At 43.4% G+C, this 24,911-nt stretch overlaps 1 protein-coding gene across 2 annotated transcripts in view; it reads right to left on the bottom strand.

Annotated features, from left to right (window-relative positions):
• Nucleotides 1-24,911, bottom strand: part of TULP3 (TUB like protein 3) — a 327,108-nt gene that overhangs the window by 132,868 nt on the left and 169,329 nt on the right. The window contains exons 3-4 of one of the 2 annotated variants that reach the window (XM_069228168.1): nucleotides 20,569-20,731; nucleotides 6,617-6,775 (exon numbers count right to left, since the gene is read on the bottom strand). In XM_069228168.1, the coding sequence (XP_069084269.1) occupies nucleotides 6,617-6,775; nucleotides 20,569-20,731 (322 nt within the window). The remainder of the gene's footprint in view (nucleotides 1-6,616; nucleotides 6,776-20,568; nucleotides 20,732-24,911) is intronic. The other variant, XM_069228169.1, reaches the window with a different exon arrangement.

The following is a 24,911-nucleotide window of genomic DNA, read 5'->3' as shown; positions in this document are numbered from 1 at the left end:
TTTTTTTTAAAGACGGGTGGGAGGTAGGAGAAGACGACAATTTTGGAGTCAAGACATATAAGCTGTAAGAGCATCTAAGGCAAAGATAAAGTCACTTGGTTAGTCAAACCCACAAGTGCAGTCATTGTTCAGTAGAAAGGGCACTATGATACAGTGCAGAAACTGTCAGTAATGAATGAGAAAGCCCATAAAAGTGCTGAACAATGAGGTTCAGAAGAGACTAGGTTGACTGTCGGCAGCACTATGGAGAGATGGTTGTGGCGATGATGTATGAGGTGTGGGCAACGGTTATATCTCGGAACTACAGGTGCCTAAACCACCCGTGGCTCAGAACAACGACCTCTTTCTAACCACTAATGCCTTTACCATGAATGCGTTTTCAATGATTTTACCGTTGTAAACGCATTCCTGGTAAAGGCATTAGCAATCAGCATGCACGACCTAGCATGCTTCCACCCCAGCCCCCCACCCCACAAACCTAAACCCTGACCCCCAAACCATAATCACCCCCAGCCCCCCACCCCACCCCAAAAACGAAAAATACCCTGAGTCCCCACACCGCCCCTAAAACCTAAACCCCACCCCCCCAAACCCTAATCACCCCCAGCCCCCCCCAAAACAGCCCCAGTCTCAGCCCAACTTACCTCCTCCTTCACCGCGTCCACTCCGACTCCCTTCTGTACCTTAACCACGCATCTACATTGTTCAGACATGCATGGTTAAGGTACCGAAACCAGGAAGTAGTGGAAAACAAAAGCATTGTTTCACTTTTGTTTTTCACAACCTTGTGGTTCCGGACTCGTTCTTCCGGGTGTTTCCCGCTGGTGACAGCTGGCTTTGTGGAGTATATGGTAAAGCATAACTTCAAGACGTTGGAGAGATTACTGGCTTAGTAACACAATGATAAGGTTAGTTAGTTGACAGTGAATAACGATCAGTTAAAAAGCGAAGAGTAAAAGGGGAAAACTGAATGTGGCTATTGGGTTGGAAACAAAAAGCTATGGTATTTAAAAGGATGATGGTGGGGAGTGCTGAAAGGGGGTGGAGGGTGCAGTTTGAGACAAGCATCATGTTTTTATATTAAGACAGTTGTAGACGGGATTAAATAATGGTTTGCCATATTGGGAAAAGAGATATGCAGCCTAAAGGGTCTTTGATATGGATAAAGGATGTAGAGGGACAAGATCAGAGTCTGGACATAGGATCACTTGGCTTGGCTTAAGATAGAGTGATCAATAAGTAAAACATTGCTTACCTGTAACAATTTGTATGCAGCTTGTAGTGCAGTAAATTCACATGCTGTACACTCCTGCCATTTAGTGTTGGGCTCAGAAAGAGATGATTTTCTTGGAAGAAAGTTACTTGTGACACTTCCCCTGAAGCTCAACAATGCACCATGGCTATAGACATCACCTCACATTGCAAAGCATTACACTGTCTTGATACTGAGAAATAAACAGCCTAAAGTAGAGATAGGTTAAAGAAAGTGCATGTAACAGGTGCTTTTCTGTGTGCTTCATCCAAAGAGGTGGGTAGGGTGCATTTGATAATACAGCACTAGAAGCTGCAAACCAAGTGTTACAGCTAAGTAAAGCTTCTGGTTTGCAGCATGTGCTGCTATAGATAAGAAACTTGGCGTAGGCTGAAAAGCAGTAACTGAGGCCTTAAAAGCAGTGTCTTTCAAGTAGACATGGAGGTGTCTGAAACAAGGTTTTAAGGTCAGTTTGTTCAAACTGTGTCTCTTGGTGCACATGAAAGTTTATAAAGTAGTATTTGATGAACATGTGAAGTGATCACCAAGTAGTAGCTTTACGTATATTTGCTAAAAGAAAGCCCCAAGAGAACAATGGAGCCTCCTTTCTTGTGACTGTAATGTGTTCTTGACATGCCATGTAGTGTGCATTTGGCCTTGGAATAACAAAGCTGAAAGCATCTAATAATCCAGCTGGCAATGCTTTTATAATAGGGTTGTCAAGGGGTGTCAATGAAACAAATAGTTGTTTGGTCTTTTTGACAGTTCAAGTACAGTCCACACAGTACATGATTGCTCTACATACATCCAAAGCATGTAATCCGTTTCCAGCCGGGCACTCTAGCTGGAGGAAAATGAAGGGAAATCAATGGACCGGCAGACATTGTAAGGAAAGACACTTGGCAAAAACAAGGATGTGTTTTCAAAACCAAACAATTTTTGGGTACCTGCATGAAGGGTTCTTCGACTGAAATCATGATGCTCACTTACTCTCCTAAGAGAGGTGAGCACCAAAAGGAACATTATCATCCTAGAGAGGAACTGTAAAGGAGCTGGATAGAGTGGCTTGAAGGGTGCACCCATAAGCCTAGTGAGGGCAAAACCGAGTTCCAATTACAGATCTTAGGGCAGTCAAAGAGGCTTACATTTTTAAGATCCTATATAAAGGCCCTAATGATAGAAATTCTGAAATGGGCTGATGTTCTCTGTATTGCAGGTATGCAGCTATTGCAGTCAGATATACACTTATGGGCATCTAAGGCAGCCCAATTTTTCAGATGCAGCAAATTAACAGGCTATACTATGAAAAACTGCTACGGAGGGCTCAGATTTGTAACTGCTGCAGTGAATTGTGTAATGTTTCTACTTAGCTGCCTAGTATGCATGTACAGCAGGCTTTGTCGTTAGTTTAAAGATCTGCATAGATTTTCTGTAACTAGGACCTGAAGTGGCAAAATGCAAGATGAGCCTGTAATGCAGTAACCATGCCGGATTCTGACTGAGCAGGCCTGGACAAGAAACTGAGATGTTTGGGTAGATGAAGGGATAGCCCCCTGAGCAGAGTGTTACCAAATGTCCCTGACCAGCTGATCCAAACTACACTGCCGAAGGATAGCAGGTGTGGAGACAATGTTTTGGCATTTTGTGTTTTCTGGGTGAAGAAAAATGTCCACAGTTGGGCTCCCTTAACAGAGAAAGTATTTGTTTTTTTAAATATGTTTTTAAATATTTTTTATTGAAATACAATTCAACAAACTGCATACTGTCAGCTAACCCTGGGTTGCCTTTAAAATATACGCCATACTGAACTTTTTTCTCTTCTCCCTTTTTCTTTTGTATCATCCATGAAAAGGAAGTGTTCGATTCCTCTCTTGGACCAATACAGAAAGCACGGATTCAGAACCTGGCAGCTGGTCTCCCATTGTTACTTTCTTGATGAATTCTGCTTAGGAGAAGGGAAAAGTTGTTGCTTTCTCATAGGTGATGCTGTACTATATTGGATGATGAAGCACCAAACAATCAAAAACTTTGGTCCAGCTTGGACTGTTTTAGGCACTTATTGTTTTTGTATTTTGTACACTTTGATTCTACTGGGTGTTCAGCTAAGTACCACTTTATTTTGGAGTCTGATATGGAAGGTTAGAACAGCCAGGTATTCGGTTTTGAGCTGCAATACACTGAACTGAAGGTGATATTCCTAGGGTGTCCAGTGACCCCTAATGAAAAGGTCACTCATGTGAGCTGCCCAACCCATGGGACACCATCTGTGATGACTGTCACCTGTGACTATCGGTCAAGAAATAATCTTCCCAGTAATAAGTTGATTTTGTTCCATCATAGTAGTTTGTGTTGTAGAGTGGTCACTAGACCCTCGCAGCCTCCAACTGCTCGTGACTATCATCTGGCAGAACATTCTTGGAGCAGATGCATGTGTTACCTTGTTTTTGGAAAAGTACAATACTCATTCCCATAAATGCTATTATGATGCTTACAGTCAAATGACCAAGTCTAATAAAGGGGAACTACACTGAAATACAATCGCCGCTTCATTGCTGGGGTAAGCTTTCACTGTCACTGAGACAAGTGACCATTTTTCACATTGATTGTGAAGTCTAGGCGAAGGAGTATTAGTATAGTTTGTTGAGTGGAGCAAAGCATTTTGCAGGACTTCTCCCCTTTAACTGAATCCAGACACGAAAAACACATGGATTTTGCTGCACCGTAGGTTTGCTGTGACTACGTCAGATGTTTGGTGAACACGTCAACTGTTAGAACTCTAAACTGTTAAACTTAGAATTGATAATGTGTTCCACTTGCCACAAACTTCAGTTTGCCAATATACCAGATGTCACAAATCCTGGACTTATTTATATACTTAAATTGAATTAAGGTCCTAGAGCAGTCTCATCTTGAGTATACACCTTGCAGTCAGGCCAATCTTCTTGCTAGTATTCTGTTGGCCCTGGACACGGATCATTAGAGGGATCATCATCCGAGTCAGAATGAATATAATGTAATGCAGACTTAAATGGTGGCAGGTTTCATGTGTTTTTGTTTTCTTAGCAACAGGGAAAAATGCCACTTCAAATGTGAGCCTGCTGTTTTTTTATCAAGTGGCTTTGTGGTTTGACATGGGGGGAAAGGGGGGGGGGGGGGGGGAAACAGTACGCAAATGTGAGAGTCAATACATTGCCCTTCACCAGATGTGGGCTGTTCACCGTCCTACTGCTACGTTCGTTGTGGGTTGGGTGACAAAGATTGGCTTCAACGTCCACCTCTGCGCTGAAGAGTGACTGGGACTATCCTGGGTCCAAGAGTCCTGTCATTGGCGTACTTCAGGTGTAAAACGTACCTTTCGGCATCAAACAGTCTTCTTTACAGACGACGGTGTAGACTCTCAAGCGTTTTTTAGAGGAGGTTCTTCAGGCAAAACATGATGCTCCAGAGCAGTTCCCTCTGGTGGAAATGCCTTCTAGGGTTAGTAAAGACATGATGCTCTAGTGTAGTTCCCTGTGGTGGAGATGCCTTCTAGGGTTAGTCCCCGCAGGAAGATACTAAGAATGGGTAGGTACTGGGACTTTCAGATGCCAGGACTGTTGTGACCAGTCCTTTGGGTCAATGCATGAAACCCAGGGTGTGGTCTTAGTCTTGGGTCTGGGTTTCGTTGGGAATACTGAATACTGAGTCAATAGAGTAGGAATCTAAAAAACAGAGCTCTACTCTTGACAGTCATCTCGGGTACTAGAAGTGTTCCCACAGCCTAACACTTTTCAGTGGAAAGTAATGCACTCTGATCAGATGCTTTCACTGTGTGACTATGGAAGACAGAGGTTACAGAATATTGTTTTGACCATGGAAACTTGCTATTGCAAAAGGAGCAAAATTCAAACTGAGTATTCTCTATACTCTTCCCCCAAACAAGTTATTCTGATACAAACTGGCCAAGGGCTGCTCAAATCACATGATCCCAAAGCAATTGGTGTTCTTTCCATTCTGCTCAGTGCAGTTGTTGAAATTCTCAAGTTTCTCAATCCTTCAGCGATGAAAGCTACCTTTGGTGGGAAAGTAATGGAGCAGTCGAAACACTCCCTAATGAAAGCAAAATAAAATCTAAGGTGGAGGTTATGTGTTGGAGCAATAGGGGTATCACAAGTTACATATAAACCAAAACCCTTTCTTCAAAGAAAAACAAACTAACATTCCAAGGAGAACACTAGACGGTAGGAATACGCACAGCATGTTATCCACACCAATACATGTTGAAGACACGTGTACATGCCACAAGATATTCAGCATGTGAAATTTCTTTTGGTTTCGTTTTGGACATTTTACAGGTTTAAATGTATGTTTTCTTAACGGATGAGTGGAGTGGGCAAATAAAGTTGTGGAGAAGTGAAAACTGTGAAGAGACTAAGAGGTTGAATGTGAAGTGACAAACATCACTACAGCTAGAGGTAGATCTGCAGTGATAGGAACAGCAGTGGATGCCTTGTTAACCTAAGATGAATGGCTGATTTAAGGCAGAATTCACATATGGAAAGGGTAAAGGTGGGAATAGTAAAAGTCTTATGAATGAGGTAATGATTGCCCAAGGAAGAAGAATCGATGTTGGGGACAGCTGTATAGAATTGGTTAAAAGTACTGTGTTAAAATGGTAACTGCTGGAGGGGGTGTGGCGGTGTTAATGGTCAGAACAAGATCTGAAAGAAAGTAACAGGGATGGAGAGTCAGAAAATAGTTTAGTCTGGGGCATCTCCCCATCTATTAGAAAATGACAATAGGCATCATGCCTTCCTCGTCTAAGAATGCCCCACTTAAACTAGAGAAACACTGTACAAAGAATATGTTTAAAGAAGCAGAGAAGCTTGGACACGTGTGTCTTAATACTTGGAGCAGGTTACGGTTTTAGAAGATGGAAAAGTTCTCCTTTTTCAATGCTCCCCTAACTCGCAAGCACCACATTTGAACAGCTAAACAGATGTTGTTGTACATTTTAAAGTAAGCGTGTATTTACTGTTCATACCACTTGGGAAAAATACTGAAACTAAGGAAAGGGTAGGTCAAAGTTAGGGCTTGAATACACAATGAATTAGATGTTGCCCTGTACAGAGGCACCAAAGTTATTAATGTGGCTGGCTACAGAATTATCGTTTTTGAGAGATACTCGGTGATATTATGTCACTAGGCCGCTTGAAATGTTCCTCAGCTTAGGTTTTGAAAAACTAATAAAAAGATTTAAAAAAAAAAAAAAAAAAAGAAGATGTGCAATTACTAACTGAATACTTTATGACTATACAATACTCAATGTACTGATTACTAAATTATTAGGAAATCAAAAATGAGTGTCCAATGTCTTTGCTCTACCTCCCAGATTCAGACGATTAGTTGAGCTCCATCCCGGGACTGCTTGATGCTTCTTCCCTTTGTTGCTCATTTCATTAGTCTCCTCTTGCTCTGCATTTTGATCTAGCCTTTGTTCCAGTTGATTTGAAGTTATTTTCAACTGCACTTCTCCTGTCTTTGCTAAAGTAACCAGTAAACCAATGAACATCAGAAATCAAATTTGTAAAACACTGATCGTATTCTTACAAAAAAAATGACATACTAAGTAGCTAGACCATATAGGCCCATGGCATTGTATGCAATCTGCACTGTAATTCCAATGCAAACCCTTTGGATCCAGATTGTTCCAGTGCTCAAAGTCTAGGCATTGTTATTTGGGTGCTTTCATAAAGTTGAGTGAGGAAGTGAAATGGAGGAGCAACTGTAAGACATCACTGTACAATGTTAGAGCTGGAATGGATAGTTCAGAACTTTGGGATAGGATAACGGTTAAGAGTAATGTAGGTAATTTGGGTTTATGAACACTGTGCAGAGTGTCAATGTAGGAAAGTATAATCTTTTTGGCATGGTTACCCCCACTTTTTGCCTGATATCAGAATCCTTGGACTGTTTTCACTGGAATCTTGGTAACCAGAACCCCAGTGATTGTGCTCTCTCCCTCTACATTTGGTTGCTTAGGACTACTTTGCACATCCCACAAATGGCATACTGGTGCCCCATATAAGTCCCCAGTATATGGTCCCCAGTATATGGTCCCCAGGGCATTGGGGCGCCATTGCAGCCTGCGTGAAAAGGTGCATGCACCCTTTCACCAAAGGTCAATGCACCAGGTCACTGTAAGTCACCCCTATCATAGGCTCTCCAGGCTCACAGAGTGTGTCTGTCTGTCTCTGTATCTGTATCTGTATCTGTGCCCCTGAATGAACAGAGATACCCCTACGAACTCCAGTACCAATGCACTGGACTTCATAAGTGCGGGAAAGCCATTTTACCCATGTACAGGACACAAGGCACTACACCTGTGTCCAGCTACATAATGGTAATTCTGAATCTGGGCATCCAGAGAATAAAGAATAAAATGACCATGATTCACATATCCGGAGAAGCAACAAGGATACAATTTCAGTAGGAGACAGGGACTCACTTGGATTCACTTTATGAACTTTTCTTGCTACAATAACAGTAAATACTTTCAATTTTATGATTAAAGAACTGGTATTATTGTAACTTCACCACCATTAACTGCCAAACACCAACTACCTGCAAAGAACACCCCTGCCTCAAATGCCATCTAAAAGACCAACAAAACCTTCCAGGCAAGCAAAAATTGGAGTGCGGGGTAGTTTTGTACAGTGCAAGGTGAGAGAGAAATCTTTGCTTATGCTATGAATTTCCACCTAACACTACCCTCCAGTAAAAAGGTTCCAAGCAATTTGTACTTATCTGAAAACAAACAAAAATCAACTTTCAACCAAAGGAATAGTTCCTGTAATCCTAGATCTCCTCCAGGGGAAGCTTCATTACAGTGAACAATGAATTGTTCCACCAATGAACAGAACTCCAAAGTATGTAGACACTATTTAAAGAACAGTGTCAAGGTATCTCTTGCACAAACATTTCTTGAAAAGTCAAGGTAGGTCAATGTAGCTAAACAGTCTGAAGGCTAGAGAAGCTGGATAATTGTCCACTAAACAGAATTGCATCACACTTTCCAGTAACAGTGGGTCAGTTTTCTTTTTACAGGCTCCTGCAAGAACAGTAATTGAAATGATCTTGAGTCTTCTGTGGGGAAGACGATGGGTTGCTTAGGACTACAATGAAGACTTCCCTAGAGAAGAACTAGTACTACAGGGAACTACCTTCTCCTTCAGGAAATCTCCATTCATAGACAAACATTGAATATATTAGCAAACCCATTCAGGCTGACAAAGTCAAAGAAAAACTATCCAAAAAGATTCCATAATGAACCTTGGTCCACCTGGCCTTCCACTCTCTAATCGGAGTCCAGACAATTCTGTCTAGTAAAGGTAAGCAGTAACATCCAATTGACCACTTTAAGCATATCAGAAATACAAACATTTTCAAGTATTAAAGCAGAAGTCGCTTTTCCTTTTGTAAAAATGGGCTCCTACCTTTCCAGACAAAATCCTGTTAGCATTGTGATGATATAAAAGAATGGAAGACATAAATCACTAGGAAATGGACTGTTAATTAACACCAAGATGATCTGATTGTCGAAGGTCTTTAGATTTATCATACTGGGACTTTTAACACGATTAGAATTAGCATTCAGAGAATGTAAAGTCATCTCTGCTGTAGAATAGGTATTATGTTAGAAAAGACACAGCTTTATTGACATGGAAGTTTGAAACTACATTTGGAAAAAAAAACTTGACTATGTTCTCCTCAAGTTTATTTTTATGGAAAACCGTATATCATTCCATACAGAAAAGAGTCTGAACCTCTTCAACTCTATGGGTTGAAGCAGTAGCTACTACAAAAGCTACTCCCAAAGAAATATGTTGCAAAGTGTTCTTATGAAGACACTGAAAAGGAGGACACAATTTTGAAAGTATATTATGTTCCCATACAGGTGAAGGTTTCCTTATATAGAAGAAAGTTCTTATTGATACTTTCTAGAAAATCTTCTTCAAAAGGGACTGTGAATAATTAAGTTTATGAACTACTTTTCCTACAGGCGATAAAAGCTGCAAGATGCATCCTTATCAATTAAAACTGTAGTCAAGCTTTCGCAATAGAGAGAAGATATAAGACTACTGCTTCTTCCTGGCATCTGGCCAAATATTCTTCCTCAGGAATCATCAGATGTAAAATTTCTTGAATCTGAAGCCATAGGATGACCTTCTGGATAGACGCCTAGTTTCTTTTAAGATGTCCATGCAATCTTGTGGAAGATTTGAATGTGTGTACTACAAGAGTTCAGAAAACATGATGCAAAGTTTAACCAAGACTACCGGGATGCAGGATCTGCCCCCTGGAGTTGAACAGGCACTCCAGCCTGCATTGCAGCTTCTATTGTGGGCACTCTGCAAAACGCAGATAGTCTATGAACCACCACTACCTCCCAAGGCAATCAGAATCACAACAGCCGTTTTTCACTCATCAGTTTGGTGATGACATCTGAAATAAAGGACATCCGAGGACATTTCTTAGGGTGCCCAGTTCTGTCGAACAAGTTACTTCCCTTTGGTAATGCGCTTTCTTGTATTAGCAGGAGATTCCTCACCTTCTGAATATTTCCCAGACATCTGACTGGATCTAGAAACGTTCCAACGTTATCTCTGGGCGTTGAAAGGTGGTGCCTTGCTGCCTCGCACTGATGCCACTCAGGCAGGGCCTATATAGGCACCACTCCCACGCATTGGCAGTTGTTTTGAGACAGTCTGTGCCCCTAGATGCAGAGCCCTTTAAGCAAATTGGTAGACAATGTCCGGTATCCTAGATTTGAGATCTTATTAATGAATAGAATCCAACCACAGAACAGGGAAGATGAGAAGGTCTGTGAGGAATATGCGGCTAGATAAGAGTCTCTACCAGAATTAGCATTACCAATGGTAAGTAACTTGTTCTTCTAATAGAGACTTTTAGCTGCAGATTCTTCACCTTTTGGATAGATACCAAAGCAGTAACTATTTGGAGATGGGTCTGTGAGTGGACAAACCAGAAAGCGTACGTTAGTACTTTGCCACAAACGTCCATGCCAGAAGCGCAGATCCATGGAAAGAACCGACAGTTTTGTCTGTTCCAAAAACTAGGGCCCTGAAAGGGACAATCCTTAACCTTAGTAAATGAGTCCACAGAGCGTGGAGGCATGGGTGGGTGTAAGGAATCTGCAGGTAGATAAGAGTCTCTACCAGATAATGCGTTTCTGAAGGTAAGTAACTTGTTCATCTGATAGAGACTTCTAGCAGCAGATTCCTTACCTTTAGAATAGATACCCATGCATAACCTCCTGGTGGTGAGCTACGGACAAATTCACCTCAAACTAAAAAGACCTGCAGGACCAAACAGGCAAAGTGCCCGTTTATGTGGACCGGATTGTCCAGGCAGTAGTGTTTCGCAAACATTTGCAGAGATACCAACGTTGCAGCCTGACAGATGTCCAGGACTGGTACCCCTCTTCATAACGCAATGGTAGCAGCTTTGCCCCTGGTGGAATGAGCTCTCCAGCCCTCAGGAGGCTGTTTTTTGTCCAGAGTGTAGCAGATTTTTATGCAGAGAACGACCCAGCACAAAATGATTAGTTTCTGCACTGCTGGCCCTTTCTTTGCTCCTATATACCCCACAAAGAGTTGGTCATCCACCCAGAACTCGTGTGGTCAAGGTAGAACGGCAATGCTCTTTTTGGGTCCGGTCAATGGAGTCGCTTCTCTCTTCCTTAGAGGGATGCAAGGGAGCAAAGAAGGACGGCGGAGTGATGTTCTGACACAGGTGAAATGGGGTAGCCACCTTAGGGAGAAAAGAGGCACGAGTGCGAAGTACTACTGCGTCCGAAAACAAGGTCAGATACAGAGGTTTGGATGAGAGCACCTACATCTCACTCACCCTACTGGCAGATGTTATTGCCATGAAGGATGTCTTGATGGTGAGCAGCCGGAGGGGACAATTGTGCAAAGGCTCAATGGAAGCACAAATGAGAAAAGTGAGAACCAGATTTAAATCCCATTGAGGTAGGATAAAGGATGTGGAGGAAACATATGTACAAGCCCTGTAAGGAATCTATTTACAATAGGAGATTTGAATAAAGAAGGCCAATTGGGCAGCCAAAGAAAAGCCTATAAGGCAGAAAGTTATCCCTTGAATGTGCTCAATGCAGAGCTCTGCTGGACAAGGGACAAAATAAAGAGAAGGATATCCGAGAGTAGAGGAAAGATCTTTCTGTACAATAATATACAAAGCCTTTTCAATGGCCGGCGTATACCGTCTTGGTGGAGGGACACCTGGCTGCCAGAATAACTTTACAGACTTTGGGAGGAAGTTTGAAGGCTGTCAACTGCCGCTGCTCAATCTTGATGCATGAAGGCACAGAGTTGATAGGTTCGGGTGGAGAACCTTCCTGTGCTGCTGCAAAAGAAGACCTTACCAAAAGGGCAGCCTGATTGAAGGATCGATGCTAATTTTCAGAAGCTCAGGATGCCAGATTCTCCGTGCCCAGTCCAGAGGCACCAAGAATACTTGGGCCAGATTGTTCCTGATCCTCTTGAGAACTCTGGGCAGAAGTGGTATGGGCGAAAAGGCGTACAGGAGGCCTGAGCTCCACTTGCGATGAAAAGCGTTGAGGAGCGAGTGCTGTCTAGGAAACTCCAATGTGCAATACTGCTGACATTGGCCGTTCTCTTTGGAGGCGAACAGATATAACCAAGGCTCTCTCCACTGCTGAGAGTCCTTCTGCCACCTCTGATTGGATACGCCACTCATGATCTGCTAGTCATTGACGGCTGAGTTTGTCCGCCATGGCGTTCAGAGAACCTGGCAGGTGTTGAACCACCAGGGTTATGCCCTGCTGGTCCAGCCATGTCCAAGGACGCAGGGTCTCTTGACAGAGGGTCCACAACCCCACCCTACCCTGCTTGTTGCAGTGCCACATGGCAGCAGCGTTCTCCATGAACACCCGCACTATTTTCCCTTTGACAATGGGAAGGAACGTCGGATTGGCAGTAAGTTGATATGGAGTTTTGATTCTGCCAGAGGCCTGAGACCTCTCATCTCCACTTATCCCAGATGGCCACCCCATCCCAGAAGTGACACATCTGTCACTTCCGTGAGATCTAGTAGGGGAAGTAGTCTGCCTCTGTCCCAATCGCGGTCCTTTAACCACCACGGCAGGTCTTTTGCAGTTCCCTCCAAGATCTGAACCGCGTCAGAGAGATCTGCCCAATGCTGCGCCCACTGGAACTTCAGGTCCCACTCCAGAGCCCTCATATGCCATCTGGCATGATTTACTAACAGGATGCAGAAGGCCACAAGGCCCAGCAGCCTCAGAATCTGTTTCACCAAAATACAGGATAGCGGCCTAAACATCGGAAACATAACCTGAATATCCTGGACTCGCTGCTTGGGAGGATAGGCCTGAAACTGCAGTGTCCAAAAAGGCTCAGATGAAATGGAGCATCTGAGAGGGAGTTAGGTGCAACTTCGGCACAATAACAGTAAATCCCAGTGAATGCAGAAGGTTCGCCGTACTCTGGAGGCCGGAGTCGGCAGCCTGATGTGAACCCCACCTTCAACAGCAAGTCGTCGAGGTAGGGGAAGACAAACCCCTAGCCTGCAAAGATGAGCTGTGACCAGCACCATCACTTTGGTGAACACTCAAGGGGCACTGGTATTGCTGAAGGGGAGCACGGTAAACAAAGTGCTCGTGGCCTAAACTGAACTGCAAGTAATGCCTGAGGGCAAGTAAGATAGGGATATGGAAATAGATATCCTGCAAATCCAGTGCTACCATCCTGTTTCCTTGGTCTAGGGCAGACAAGACCTGAACTAGAGTAAGCATTTTGAATAACTCATTTGTGAGGAAGAGATTGACGTCTGGTAAATACAAAATAGGGCAAAGACCCTTGTTCTTTTTGGGTATCAGAAAGCAGTGGGAATAATAACCACTGCCTACTTCTGATATTGGGACCTTTCTATGGCTCCCTTGGAACGTTACAACACAAAGTCAAGAGAGCAGCAACTTCCATGCAGAGCAAAACCAAGTGATCCTCCATCAGTCATTCTTTTGAGGGAGACAATAGGGTAGGGAAAGACGGGAAGGGGAGGGAATAGCCCTTCTGTTTGATCTGCAAGACCCATCTGTCTGATATGTTATGGACCGCCAGTGAGGGAGATGATATTGAATCCTCCCTCCAACTAGACATACATGGTCTTGCAGAATCACACTAGGAGGGCTTGGACGCTGTAGAGGCAGGGGGCGGGGTGGTGGACGACTTCTGGCCAGGCCCTTGGGGTCTGAAAGCACCACAAATGCGTACACTTTGCGGGCCTGGCGTTGGATGGTGACTAACCTTGTGAGTGTTGTGGCACCGTGCCCCTCCTGAAGCCACGGAAGGGACGAAAGGCAGACTTTGGGAGAGGGGCCACTGAGAAGCCTAGCGACTTTGCCATAGCCTGGGAGTACTTAAATCACTTGAAGGGCATGTTCATAAGGTTTGCCTGTACATCCCCTGAAAAGCCAATTGCACATAGCTAGGCGTGGCATCGAAGGGCCACTGTTGATGAAATAACCCTACCCATCGAGTCAGTCGTGCCTAAACCACACCGTATGGTAAACTTCGCTGCATCTATTCCATCCTTAACTGATTGAGAGAGAATGGCATGCACATCCTCTGAGGCCTGAGGCAACAACTGCGCCACTGTATCCCACAAAGTGTGGGAATAACAGCCCAATAAGCATGAGGTGTTTACCGGCCTCAATGCTAGACTGTTGGAAGAAGAAAACATTTTCTTCCCAAGCTGGTCCAGCCTCTTGGATTCCCAATCCAGAGGTGCGGAAGGGAAGGCGCCCTGGGAAGTGGATGCTTGGACTACAAAGCTCACCGGGATGGGGTGTTGAGTGAGGTAACTAGGGTTGCCCTGTGCCAGGCGATGGTGGCGGACAATTGCCCTGTTTACAGGAGCCCCTGTGCGGGGTTTGGACCACATCCACAGCAGGACATCAGTGAGGGCTTTGTTAAAAGACAACATCGGTTCCGATGAGAGAGCCCCTGGCTGAGAACCTATGTCAGGAGGTTAGTCCTGACCTCCAACAAGTGGAGTTCGAGGTAAAAGACGTCTGCTGCCCTACGCACCACCATTGCATATGATGCACCCTCCCCCGTGGCCACAGTAGGAGGGGAGAGCAAGCCAGTATCTGGAGAGGTGTCCAGTCCACTGCCCTCTCCTAGTTCCTCATACTAGTCCAAAGGGTCCATTTGGGTTTCCAGAGGGTCCAAAGACCCCTACTATTCCTCACCAGTGCCTGGCTGATCAAGCAAATGCTCAGACAATGATCTGGCATCTGTGATGAGAATGGGGCTTACCCCACCGGTGAGTGGCGGTGGGAGCGTCAACGTTGGAAGCAGTGTCAGAGAAGGTGGACTGTGTGAAGCTGGCGCCGTTCCGGATCAGGTATCAGATCCATGAGACCCCACTGAAGCTGGGGCCGAAGCCGCCGGCGCAGAACCTGAAGGGGCCTTTGCCGACCCTGCGGAGCCCGAAGGCGCTCCCAAGGGGCCAGCCCGCTCAAATACAAGACACATAGCCTGGTAAAATTCCTTTAATTGAGCTGGGTCACTCCGACTTCCGGAAAGGGAGGAAGGCGTGGAGTCAGCCCTGGCAGCAATTCTGCAGAACCGTGCCTGGAACATTGACGTTCCCGAGTCGCCTCGTTGGCCGATGGACACATAGAGATCAAAGTCCGGTTGGAATTCTTCTTATTCTTGTGCCTTTTCATGAGTGCCTGGAGGATCTTGAGTGGGATGAAGAGGACTTTGGGCTCCTGGAGCAGTCCTGCAACCTTCTCCTCAACCTGGACCATGACCTCAGAGGAATCACGCCAGTCAATGTCGACTGCCAGTCCGCCATTAGCTTTAGGGACCGCTCCCTCAAGCTTTCGGAGCCATGGCCCAGCAGTCCGAGCACGACTTCGAGTCATGGTAGAGCTCGAGACAACAAAGGCATACCTGATGGTAATCTGTCACTGATGGCAGACATCACATGGCTTAAATCCCATCTCCCTCAAAGTCATCCTTCCCACAGACTAAAAATACTCGACAAAAAAAAATAAAAAAATAAAAAAATCGAAAAAGGCCTGTTAAAAAAGACAGTGCAGTAGCTCTATCCCAGACCTGCATTTAACCGGCATGGAAGGAAAAGAACAGACGTACATGCACCTTGGTGGTGCCTTTATAGGCAACTGTGATGTCAGACAATGCGGACTATGCCATACGGATCCGAACAATGCTACCCGACGGCGCATGCAGGGGTATTGCTCAGCAAAAGGTCTGGATTCAAAGCTGATGTCTGGAAATTCTAAAAGTAAGGAATCTGCAGCTAGGAGTCGCTATCAGATTATAGAGACAATAGTGCTTCCTGAATGTGTGGAGGGATGTCCATGTAGATGCCTAGGAAAGGGACTCAAGGTTAACAACGTGGTAGCAGCCTTGGCCCTAGTAGAATGAGCACATATTCCTTCTGGAGGCTGCTTTTCAGCCAATGTGTTGCAGATTTTTATGCAGAGCATGATCCAGTGGGAGATGCTTCACCTATGCACTGCCTCGTCTTTTTATCCAGCGAACTCCACAATGGCCTGATGGTTCACCCAGTGTTATTTGGCACAATCGATGTAGAAGCTCAACATTCTCTTGGGGTTCAAGTGATGGAGTTTCTCCTTCTACTTAGAGGTGTAAAGCAGAGCACAAAACGCCAGAAGGGGTGATGGCTTGATGACGTCACAACTTTTGGTAGTAAGGATGCCCTAGTCTGAAGAAAGAAAGTAGTTTAAGGTGGATTAACAGAAAGAGCCTCTAGCTCACTCATTTGCCATTCTGAGCTGATGGCAAACGAGAAACACAATCTTTGAGGTAAGGAGCTATAAGAGACAGCTGTGAAGCAGCTGTGAGTGCACTGCAGATAAGTCAGGAGCACGTTAAGGTTGCAATGGGGCATCGCAAAGGGAGAAGGGAGAAGCACATGTTGTAGCCCTTTCATAAAATTGCATCCCAACTGGTGATTTAAACAGTGAGGGCTGATCCAGCAACCATAGGAAGGTTGAAAGGGCTGAAAGATTACCCTTAATTGTGCCCAGTGCCCTGTCAGGAAAGCAACAGGACAAACAGAATGTCAGAAAACTGAACTGAAGGGGGTCAATCTGGCATGTGCCTCACTAAGCCACACATTTATCTCAAAGAAAGGTGTGTACATTTTTCGTTGCAGCCTCACTGCCAAGATGACATCACCCACCTCCAGAGAAACACTGAAGGAGCTCATCTGTCGCCACACAATCTCCAAGCATGAAGTTCAAGATTGTGACGCCCCAGATGCAGAATCTTGCCCTGCTACTGTGACAGCAAGCCCTTCCTGAGGGGCAGCCTGATCAGAGAACATATGTTGAAGTCCAGGAGTATTGGATGCCATATTCTCCGTGCCCAACCCAAAGCCACTAAGATGACTTGGGCTTGGTCTGTTCGGATCTTCTTGAGCACTCCGGGCCAGAGTAAAGTTGGCAGAAAGGAACACAGGAGTCCTGAGTTCCACTTGAGGTGGAACACATCGCAGAGTGAGAGGTGCCTTGGAAACTCTAACTTGCAAAGGAGTTGACATTGCACATTCTTGGTTGTGGCAAACAGATCGAACCAAGGTTCTTCCCATTCGCTAAAGAGACCTTGCGCCGCCCTTGTCACTGGTGATCCCCTAGGTGGCAATGGCTGAGCTGGTTCACCCTGGAATTCAATTATCCTGCCAAATGGTTCACCACCAGAAAAATTCCTTGATGGTCCAGCTATTTCCAGATGAGCAAGGTCTCCTTGCACTGGATCAGTGACCTCACAAGCTCTCTTTTGTTGCAGTATCACATGGCAGTGGTGTTGTCCATGAGCACCTGTATCAGCCTCTCTTTGACAGACTGCATTAAGTTTCAGCACCAAGCAGATGGCCCTCAGATCCAGAAGGTTGATGTGTAGCCGGAACGCCACCGGAGACTAGAGGCCTCTGATCACCCCCAAAACCTGGAACTCCCTCCCAACCAACCTTCGCAAAACAAAAGACCTCCTGCTCTTCAGAAAGAACCTCAAGACATGGTTGTTCGCAGAGTCACCCTCCTTGCCCCCCTATTGACCACCCCCCTCCCCTCCCCTCCCCTCCCCCCCAAGCACCTTGAGACCCTCACTGGTGAGTAGCGCGCTCTATAAATTTTTTGATTGATTGATTGATCTCTAGTTCTCCCAAATGGTTGCCCAAACCCAGATGTGATTCTTCAGTCACCTTTCTGAGTGGTGAAGGAAGAGAGATCTGCCTCTGACCCAATCATGGTCCAGCAACCACCACTGGAGATCTTTTGCAGTCTCCAACGAAATCTGAATATAGTCAGAGAGGTCCCACTGATGTTGGGTCGTTGTAGTATAGAAGTGTCCAACGACTGCCTTGGGCGAGTCAGTCTTCAACAGCTTCATTAATTGTTTGTTTAAAAAAAAAAAAATCGAAACCCAAACCTCTGAAGAACTGCCACCACCAGCATCACTTCATGAACATATGAGGGGCACAGGTGTGACAAAATGGGAGCATAGCAAACTGCAAATGCTCCTTTCCCACCAAGAATCACAGGTAGCGCCGATGGGCCACAGGACAACAATTTGAAAAGAGGTATCCTGCAGGTCCAACGCCACCATCTACTCTCTAGGGTCAAGTTCAGGTGAGACCTGGGCCAGGGTGAGCATCTTGAATTTCTCTTTTTAGAGGAAGGCATTGAGAGAGGGCAGATCTAATAATAGACTGGAGGCCTCTGTGCTTCTTGGACACCAGAAAGTAGCGGAAGTAGCAACCACGCTACTTCTGGCACCAACACCCTGTCAATAGCCCCTTTGGCCAAAAGACCTTGTATTTCCTGACACAAGATGGAGAGATAGTCCTCTGTCAGTCACTGGGGGGATGGTGGAAGGTGCTGGGAGGGGTAGAAAGAAATGGGAGAGCCTAACTCCTGCAAACTATCTGCAGACCTTCTCGTCCGACATGAAATCCTGCCAATCTGGAAAGAATAGTTGGATTTTGCATCCAACGCTCAGTCGAGAGGTTTGGCAGATGGGGTGGGGTGGAGGGTTGTGTACTGGGCAGCAAGTAGACCTTGATCACCTGTGCAGTGGTAATCTCAGACGCAAAACTGCTAGGTCCGCGGAGGGATTTGGAAACCTGTCGGTAAAAGGTGCTTTGTCCAAAACCATGAAATGAGTGCTGAAATGAGTGGGTTTGGCAAAGACGGGCGGAAAGGCCTAAGGAGTGACCTTTAGCCCTCTTCGCTTTATACCATTCAAGGGCCGAGTCAGTCTTGTCCCTGAACAAGTACGTCCCGTCAAAGGGCATTTCTATTAGAGAGGACTAGATATCAGTAGAATTCGACCAAAATTTGTAAAATGTGATAAAATATAGCCTGCATTAGGCTGTTGAAAACTTTTTTTGTTTTTAAAAAAATGGCTTCTCAAACAAAAACTATAATATGAATATATTTTGTAAAAAAAAACATTTTTTTTAAAAAAGCACATGAGGATCACAGGTGTGACAATTCATTGCTTACAACTATAAATGAAGATTTCCCTGGAGGAGGATCTCAAAATTACCACAATCCAATCCACATCCAGAACACACTCGACAGACCAAACATCAAACATCCCTGTTGACAACTTGCTCCATCTTTCAAATCGTATACACTATTGCAGCACAACTAATGTCAACAATCCCACCAAATATCTTGAGGTATGTGCTGACAGCTTAACTCGAATTGGACAAACAAAATGGATACGAGTGAGTGATGAGCAGTAAACATACGGGGGTGGGACATGGTATGATATACTGCTTATAAGTGACATTTGTGTACTATTAATGGACATAATGTTTCGGATTGCTGGAAATATTTGATCACTGTGCTGGTGCAAGGCTGAATAAATTATTTTATTGCTGATGGAATGTTACAACACAAAGTCAAAGATTAGGAAAAATAAAACCATGCAAGCCACACACTTCCTAGGCGAGTCACTTAAAGAAGGTGCTCTCTCTGCACCTTCCTTACATAATACATTACTCACAAAACTACCAACAAATACAAAAGTATTGCATAATTCTCCAACACCTAAAAACTCAACAAAAAAAAGAAAAAAAACAAAGAAAAAACACTATTTAAAAACTCATCTCAAAAGACACATTCTCCTCACTACACTGCAAGGCTGCTTACAATTGAACTATAGATTTAATAACGGTTGTACAAAAGTTCTGGAGTGTAACCCTGAAAACAATTGATAAAAAAAGATCCATGCCTGTAGAGACACTTCAAAATAAAACATTACCCTTCAAAAGGGTTAATCACAACACCTAGCTCAATAACATGTTGGGAGTGGCCAGAGCCTCACATCCTAGTTCGCCTTGTTCCTAGCCAGCTGTCAACAACAGCTTTGAATGGGATGTTTCATAACGGATATCTGTCAAGAATCTCCTAGTCTACCTTACGTTTCAATCTTATCACCATTGATCTTTAACATGGACATCTTCATTCCCTCTAAGGGTAGATAGTGCCATCCTATGGATCACCAATAAACATGCCAAAAGGAAACCGTGGAAGACTGCATTATTATATCAATGCATGGAAACCCAAGAGACTCTACAAACCCAAAGCCTCCAAGACAGTGGCTACTATCAATAAATCCCTAATCGCCATCCTGTCTCTTGCAGATGTCACAATCACATAATTTAGCTAGAAGCGATATAAAACATTAAGGTTACTAAAGTAAGGGCCTGGATTTCCTATTTCTTTCTATTTCCAATTGGAGATTGAAAAGACATATTTGCAATTCATGTTAAGTTCAAAACAGAACAAATACAGTATTGTTAGATATATAGCTGCACAATTTTAATTAAACCATTATAAAAATCAATAAATCTTAAAACATGTTATGCAGATCCTTTAAAACATACATCATCTGTAAAGAGATAAACCTTGAAACAATGTTCCTCTTTGCCTTTCGATCATACTCCTCCCTAAACTATAAAATGAAACCATTCCAAAATAGTACCACCCCAAACGCAGTCCAATTTTCTCTCCAATGGAATTGTTCCTTTAATGTGTTCATTTTGAAAATCGCCATAACTAATACAGGAATTGAACTGCAACCTACTGAACTAATGCAACTTTATCATTGTGTTCTCTTTACAACATAATAAAAGTATTTCAGTTTTTAAGAGAATATGATTGCCTTTTCAACTCAATCACGTACCATCCAGTATGATGTCGCAGTTGATGTTGCTTCGAGGTTCAACTAGCGGTGCTTGCTCCTCACTTCTTTTTGGCTTCGACTTTCGCTGTTTGGCTTCTGTGTTTGGCTGCACCATCAGTGGCTCCTGGCGTTTCTTCCTCTGCTTTTGCTCCAGGAGAGCCCTCTTCAAAACAAAAGAAATCGATCTGAACAGATGTTTGATACCGTCCATGGTTAAATGAATTAAAAGCAAACACTGTACTTGGCAAGTGAATTAAGGAATATGGAAGCGGAAGGAAGGAATAGGACTAATCTCCTTGCTTACTTTCCTTACATATTCAGATGGGCCCACACCCATGTGATAGTGTATAGCTTCTGGATAAGGCATTAACCCGATATTAAAGCAGGCACAAAGATGCTTGCTTGAATATGATGCTATATTGGCCCCGGAGGCTGATTGTGCCATGACTGAACTTATTCCTAAAAACCCAATAAAAATTGTTTATTAAAAAAAACAAAGTTAATGTATGGATACTAACGGATACCAATGCCCAGAGTAAGAATTTATTAAAATCAGTTTGCAGATGGTAGATGATATATTGCTGCGCCCGTGTTGTAAGTGCTGTGGACAAGCAGTTTGCAAGTTTATTTCTCTGTGCACATTTTTTATGTTGGATCATGGATTTTCTTTTTTCATAAACACAAGCATTTGTCACAATCAGTCAACTACAGCTAAAGGGCACTTCCAGTTTAGTCATTAACAGGAAACAGGTGAACTTTGTAACGCTGCCAAAAAGAGATGTGGATATTCTTGACTGACAATCAAAGGTTTGTCACGTTGAGAACATGTGCATTTTGAAGAGTGGTGGCAGATATTATTACATATGGCCACATATACGCGTACCTATCAGGCAGGGATTCAGAGCGCTCAACAAGTAACGTTCGGTATCTTGGCCAATGATCCAGGAAAAAAGTCAGAAGTTTTCGAAAGACACCTTCCCACTGAATCGTGCAAAGCGTTCCACAACCTGGTACCCAGATAAGAAAATGAGTGACTGCCATGACAATTTTTTTTTCAAATCTAGGGACCCCACAGAGACTGCATTTGGTGGATGGTGGAACAGAGGGAATGGCTGGGCAGTAGTGTTTCACCAACAGTCTCAGATACCGGGGACCTGTGTTGAATATAGCTTTATTATATAGCACAGAGCTTTGAACGGAATACATTCTTCCACCAGAAGTCAGTGGAGGTCTCGAAAGAGATTGGACGATGGAGGTTTTGAGCCAGAATGGAAAATGCAATTATTAATTGCTCAATGGACCATGCACAGCATCTTGAAGTAGTGTTTTTGACACACACAGGACCAGTGTAGTCACTTGACTGCCAGTGGCCCATAGTCTCAATGTTTCATGTGGCACAAAACGCTGGTTCCCCATTCTGGAGACACTAAAGACAAGTTAGCCTAAGTACACGTAAACCTGAATGTGCACCATTCGCATGGTCAACAAGCCCAGATGAGCAAGAGTAGCATGGGTGGAATTACTTTCAGTAATTTCAGGTGCTGAAAGCATGATATTGTGACCCAGTTCTTGTGTGAAATCAGATGTGCAGTATTATTCCCAAGTTTCTTATGTACAGAACTGGAGTTGGGCAAGCTCCCAGCAAATCAAATCATACGTCTAAAGCACAGGATGGAAATAATGTCTCTACTATAACGATTGCAGTTTTTGTAAAACTCATTGTGTGAAAGCTATAAAGCATCCACAAGACAACTGAACAGACTATTTAAGTCCAAGAGAGCTGCAGTGCCTAATGTACACAAAAAGAAGAACATCATTAGCATATATGTCTGAGGACATACTAAATGTACTAATCAGCTGGGTCAGGAGACATGATATAAGATATGAGTGATGATGGAGAGACCTGAGGCAAGATAAAGCTGACTTTCCGAGAACAGAATTTAAACAGAGATGTTGATGCTATCTGTAAGTTTCCAGCCCAAGAGCTAACCCAATGGTTCTTAACCTTTTGATTTCTATGAACCCCAATGAATCACTCTGGGAAGTCGGGCCGTAACATAAGCAATTCTACTATTTGACCCTCAAACCAACACACAAAATTACAGAAACAAACAAATTATGAATTCTTATTTAATTCACAAACATACAAAATACACAAAAATTCATACTTTAGTGGTTAGTTTGAATCTTTTCAAAATGTGGTTTTATTTCTACAAGATGAAGCGATATGATGAACTGTAGCACGTCACTGAATTTTTGTTTTTGTTCCTAACACATGATCTCTTAGTTGGTGCATACCAGTTCTTCAACTGAGGCCATCAATCAGCTGTTCTAGATTCTGTTTGACTTGCGCTGTTCCAAGGAATCAAGCGAAGGATACCAACTTAATTTTTAGCCTACAATTTCAAATTCCCCCACATTTCGAGAACGTTTTAAAATTATCAGTTTTACCTTTTGCTTTCTTAAGTATACATTCTTGATTAACTGCTAACATTACATAATCTTCTAAACAGCTGTGGAACCCTTGACTAGGCATCTCAGACCCACAGGAGTCTGCAGACCCCAAGTTGAAACCACGAATCCAAAACCATGCCCCTTATGCTGATGGTAACATCAAATATAATGTTGTGGTCAATAGGATGGAAGGCGGCCGACAGGTGTAATAAAATCAAGAACAGACCCCACTGTGGTCTACCTCCATTCTAAATATTTTATTCCTCTCTTCCAAGAGTCCGAAATCAAGCACAATCTCATAACGGTAGGAAAATAATTGGCCAGAATCGAAGACCAGTATTGGGAATATTTTTTTTTATAACAAATTAACTAAGGCCAACAGAATCTGAAGCTCTTAAACTCCTAGAAGACTTGGGGCCTGATTTAGAACTTGGCAGACTGTCACAATGGTGACTGCTATCGCATCCGCCAAAATCTAAATCCCACAGAACATAATGGGATTTAGATTTCGGTGGATGAGATATCCTTCAACGTTGTGACGGAGTAATCCGTCTGCCAAGTTCTAAATCAGGCCTTAATCACTTGTTCGAACCTACAGCTTCTCACTTCATTCAATCTAGAAAACACTGCAGGATTAAGGTAGCCTGCAACTCAATTTACAGTTGCCTTATTTATATGAACCTTTATTTTGTAGCTGTGAAATGTTCTCACCCCCATACTTGGTTATTTAGCCCCTTTCAGCAATAAGGAGGCAAAAACCCTGGCTGTCTTTCTCACATATCGCATATGACATTGTGTCTCAATTCTATTTGACTGCATCTTATTTTTTGAATTCTGAATCCGCCACAGGCTCTTTCTTTCTTAACCATGGGCTACCCATCCTCTCAAAACCTTAAAGGTATGATTTCTGTTAGCAAAGCTTATGGAAAAGACATTTTTCAGGTTACAGGCTTAATCACCTTGGAGACTGCACAGAGGATTGTGCAACTGTACGCAAATTTGGAGCCATCATGGACTGGAAGCTAAATCTTGACAAATAAATTGATATACAGCTAAGATTTGTCTGTTCATTGGATAATACATCCAAAATTATCCTTTATACTCTATCCTAAGCACGATTGGATTATGGCAACTCAGAACATCTGAGCCTACCCCAAGGCCAATACTCTCTAAAATACAAAAGACCCACAATGCAGTTATCAGAGTCATTTTCAACCTCAAAAAATTACCCAGTGACTGACCACTTTAAGCAGCTCTACCAGCTCCCAGGAAAACAAACAAAGAAAACAAATTAAATTCAAACCTGCATGTATTATGTTTGAAATTATTTCAGTTATTTCCCACCTCCCCATACCCACTAATCTAAACTAGAAGACGTTAAACATATTTCCCTACAAGGACCCAGTTTTAAATATATGAAACAGGATGATAGATTATTTAGGCACTAGGGGAGCTAAACTCTGAAACCAAAACCTACCTGATAGAAAAGCTCAGTCTACACTTCGATCTTTTAGGAAAGCATTAAAAACTTGGCTTTTCACTTCTTAAAGGTGGTGTGTTACTTTCAGAGAGCCCTTGGCCCAGACCAGGGGCAATAACAAACAATGTATGTATGCTTTATAAAAACACTATGAATAAATGAGTAATAAGAGATGCACAATCAATGAATGGTCATGAATGAAAAGTAACATTAAATGTTATTTCTCCATATGGCAAATTACAACATATGAACTTTACTAGAACCAAAAAGATGGGCAAATCACAGTTTTAAAATGTATTTAAGTAGACAGTTATGAATGTTCCTCCTGCTCAAATCTTGACATTAATGCAGACAAATAGCGATTCTCCAGATTTAGTGGCAAGAAAATCTGAAGTTCATAGGCTAACAT

Source organism: Pleurodeles waltl, chromosome 4_1 (genome assembly GCF_031143425.1).
Source record: "Pleurodeles waltl isolate 20211129_DDA chromosome 4_1, aPleWal1.hap1.20221129, whole genome shotgun sequence".
NCBI classification, from domain to species: Eukaryota; Metazoa; Chordata; class Amphibia; order Caudata; family Salamandridae; genus Pleurodeles; species Pleurodeles waltl.
The sequence above is the reverse complement of the archived record's forward strand: the minus strand, read 5'-3'. Positions and strand labels throughout refer to the sequence as shown.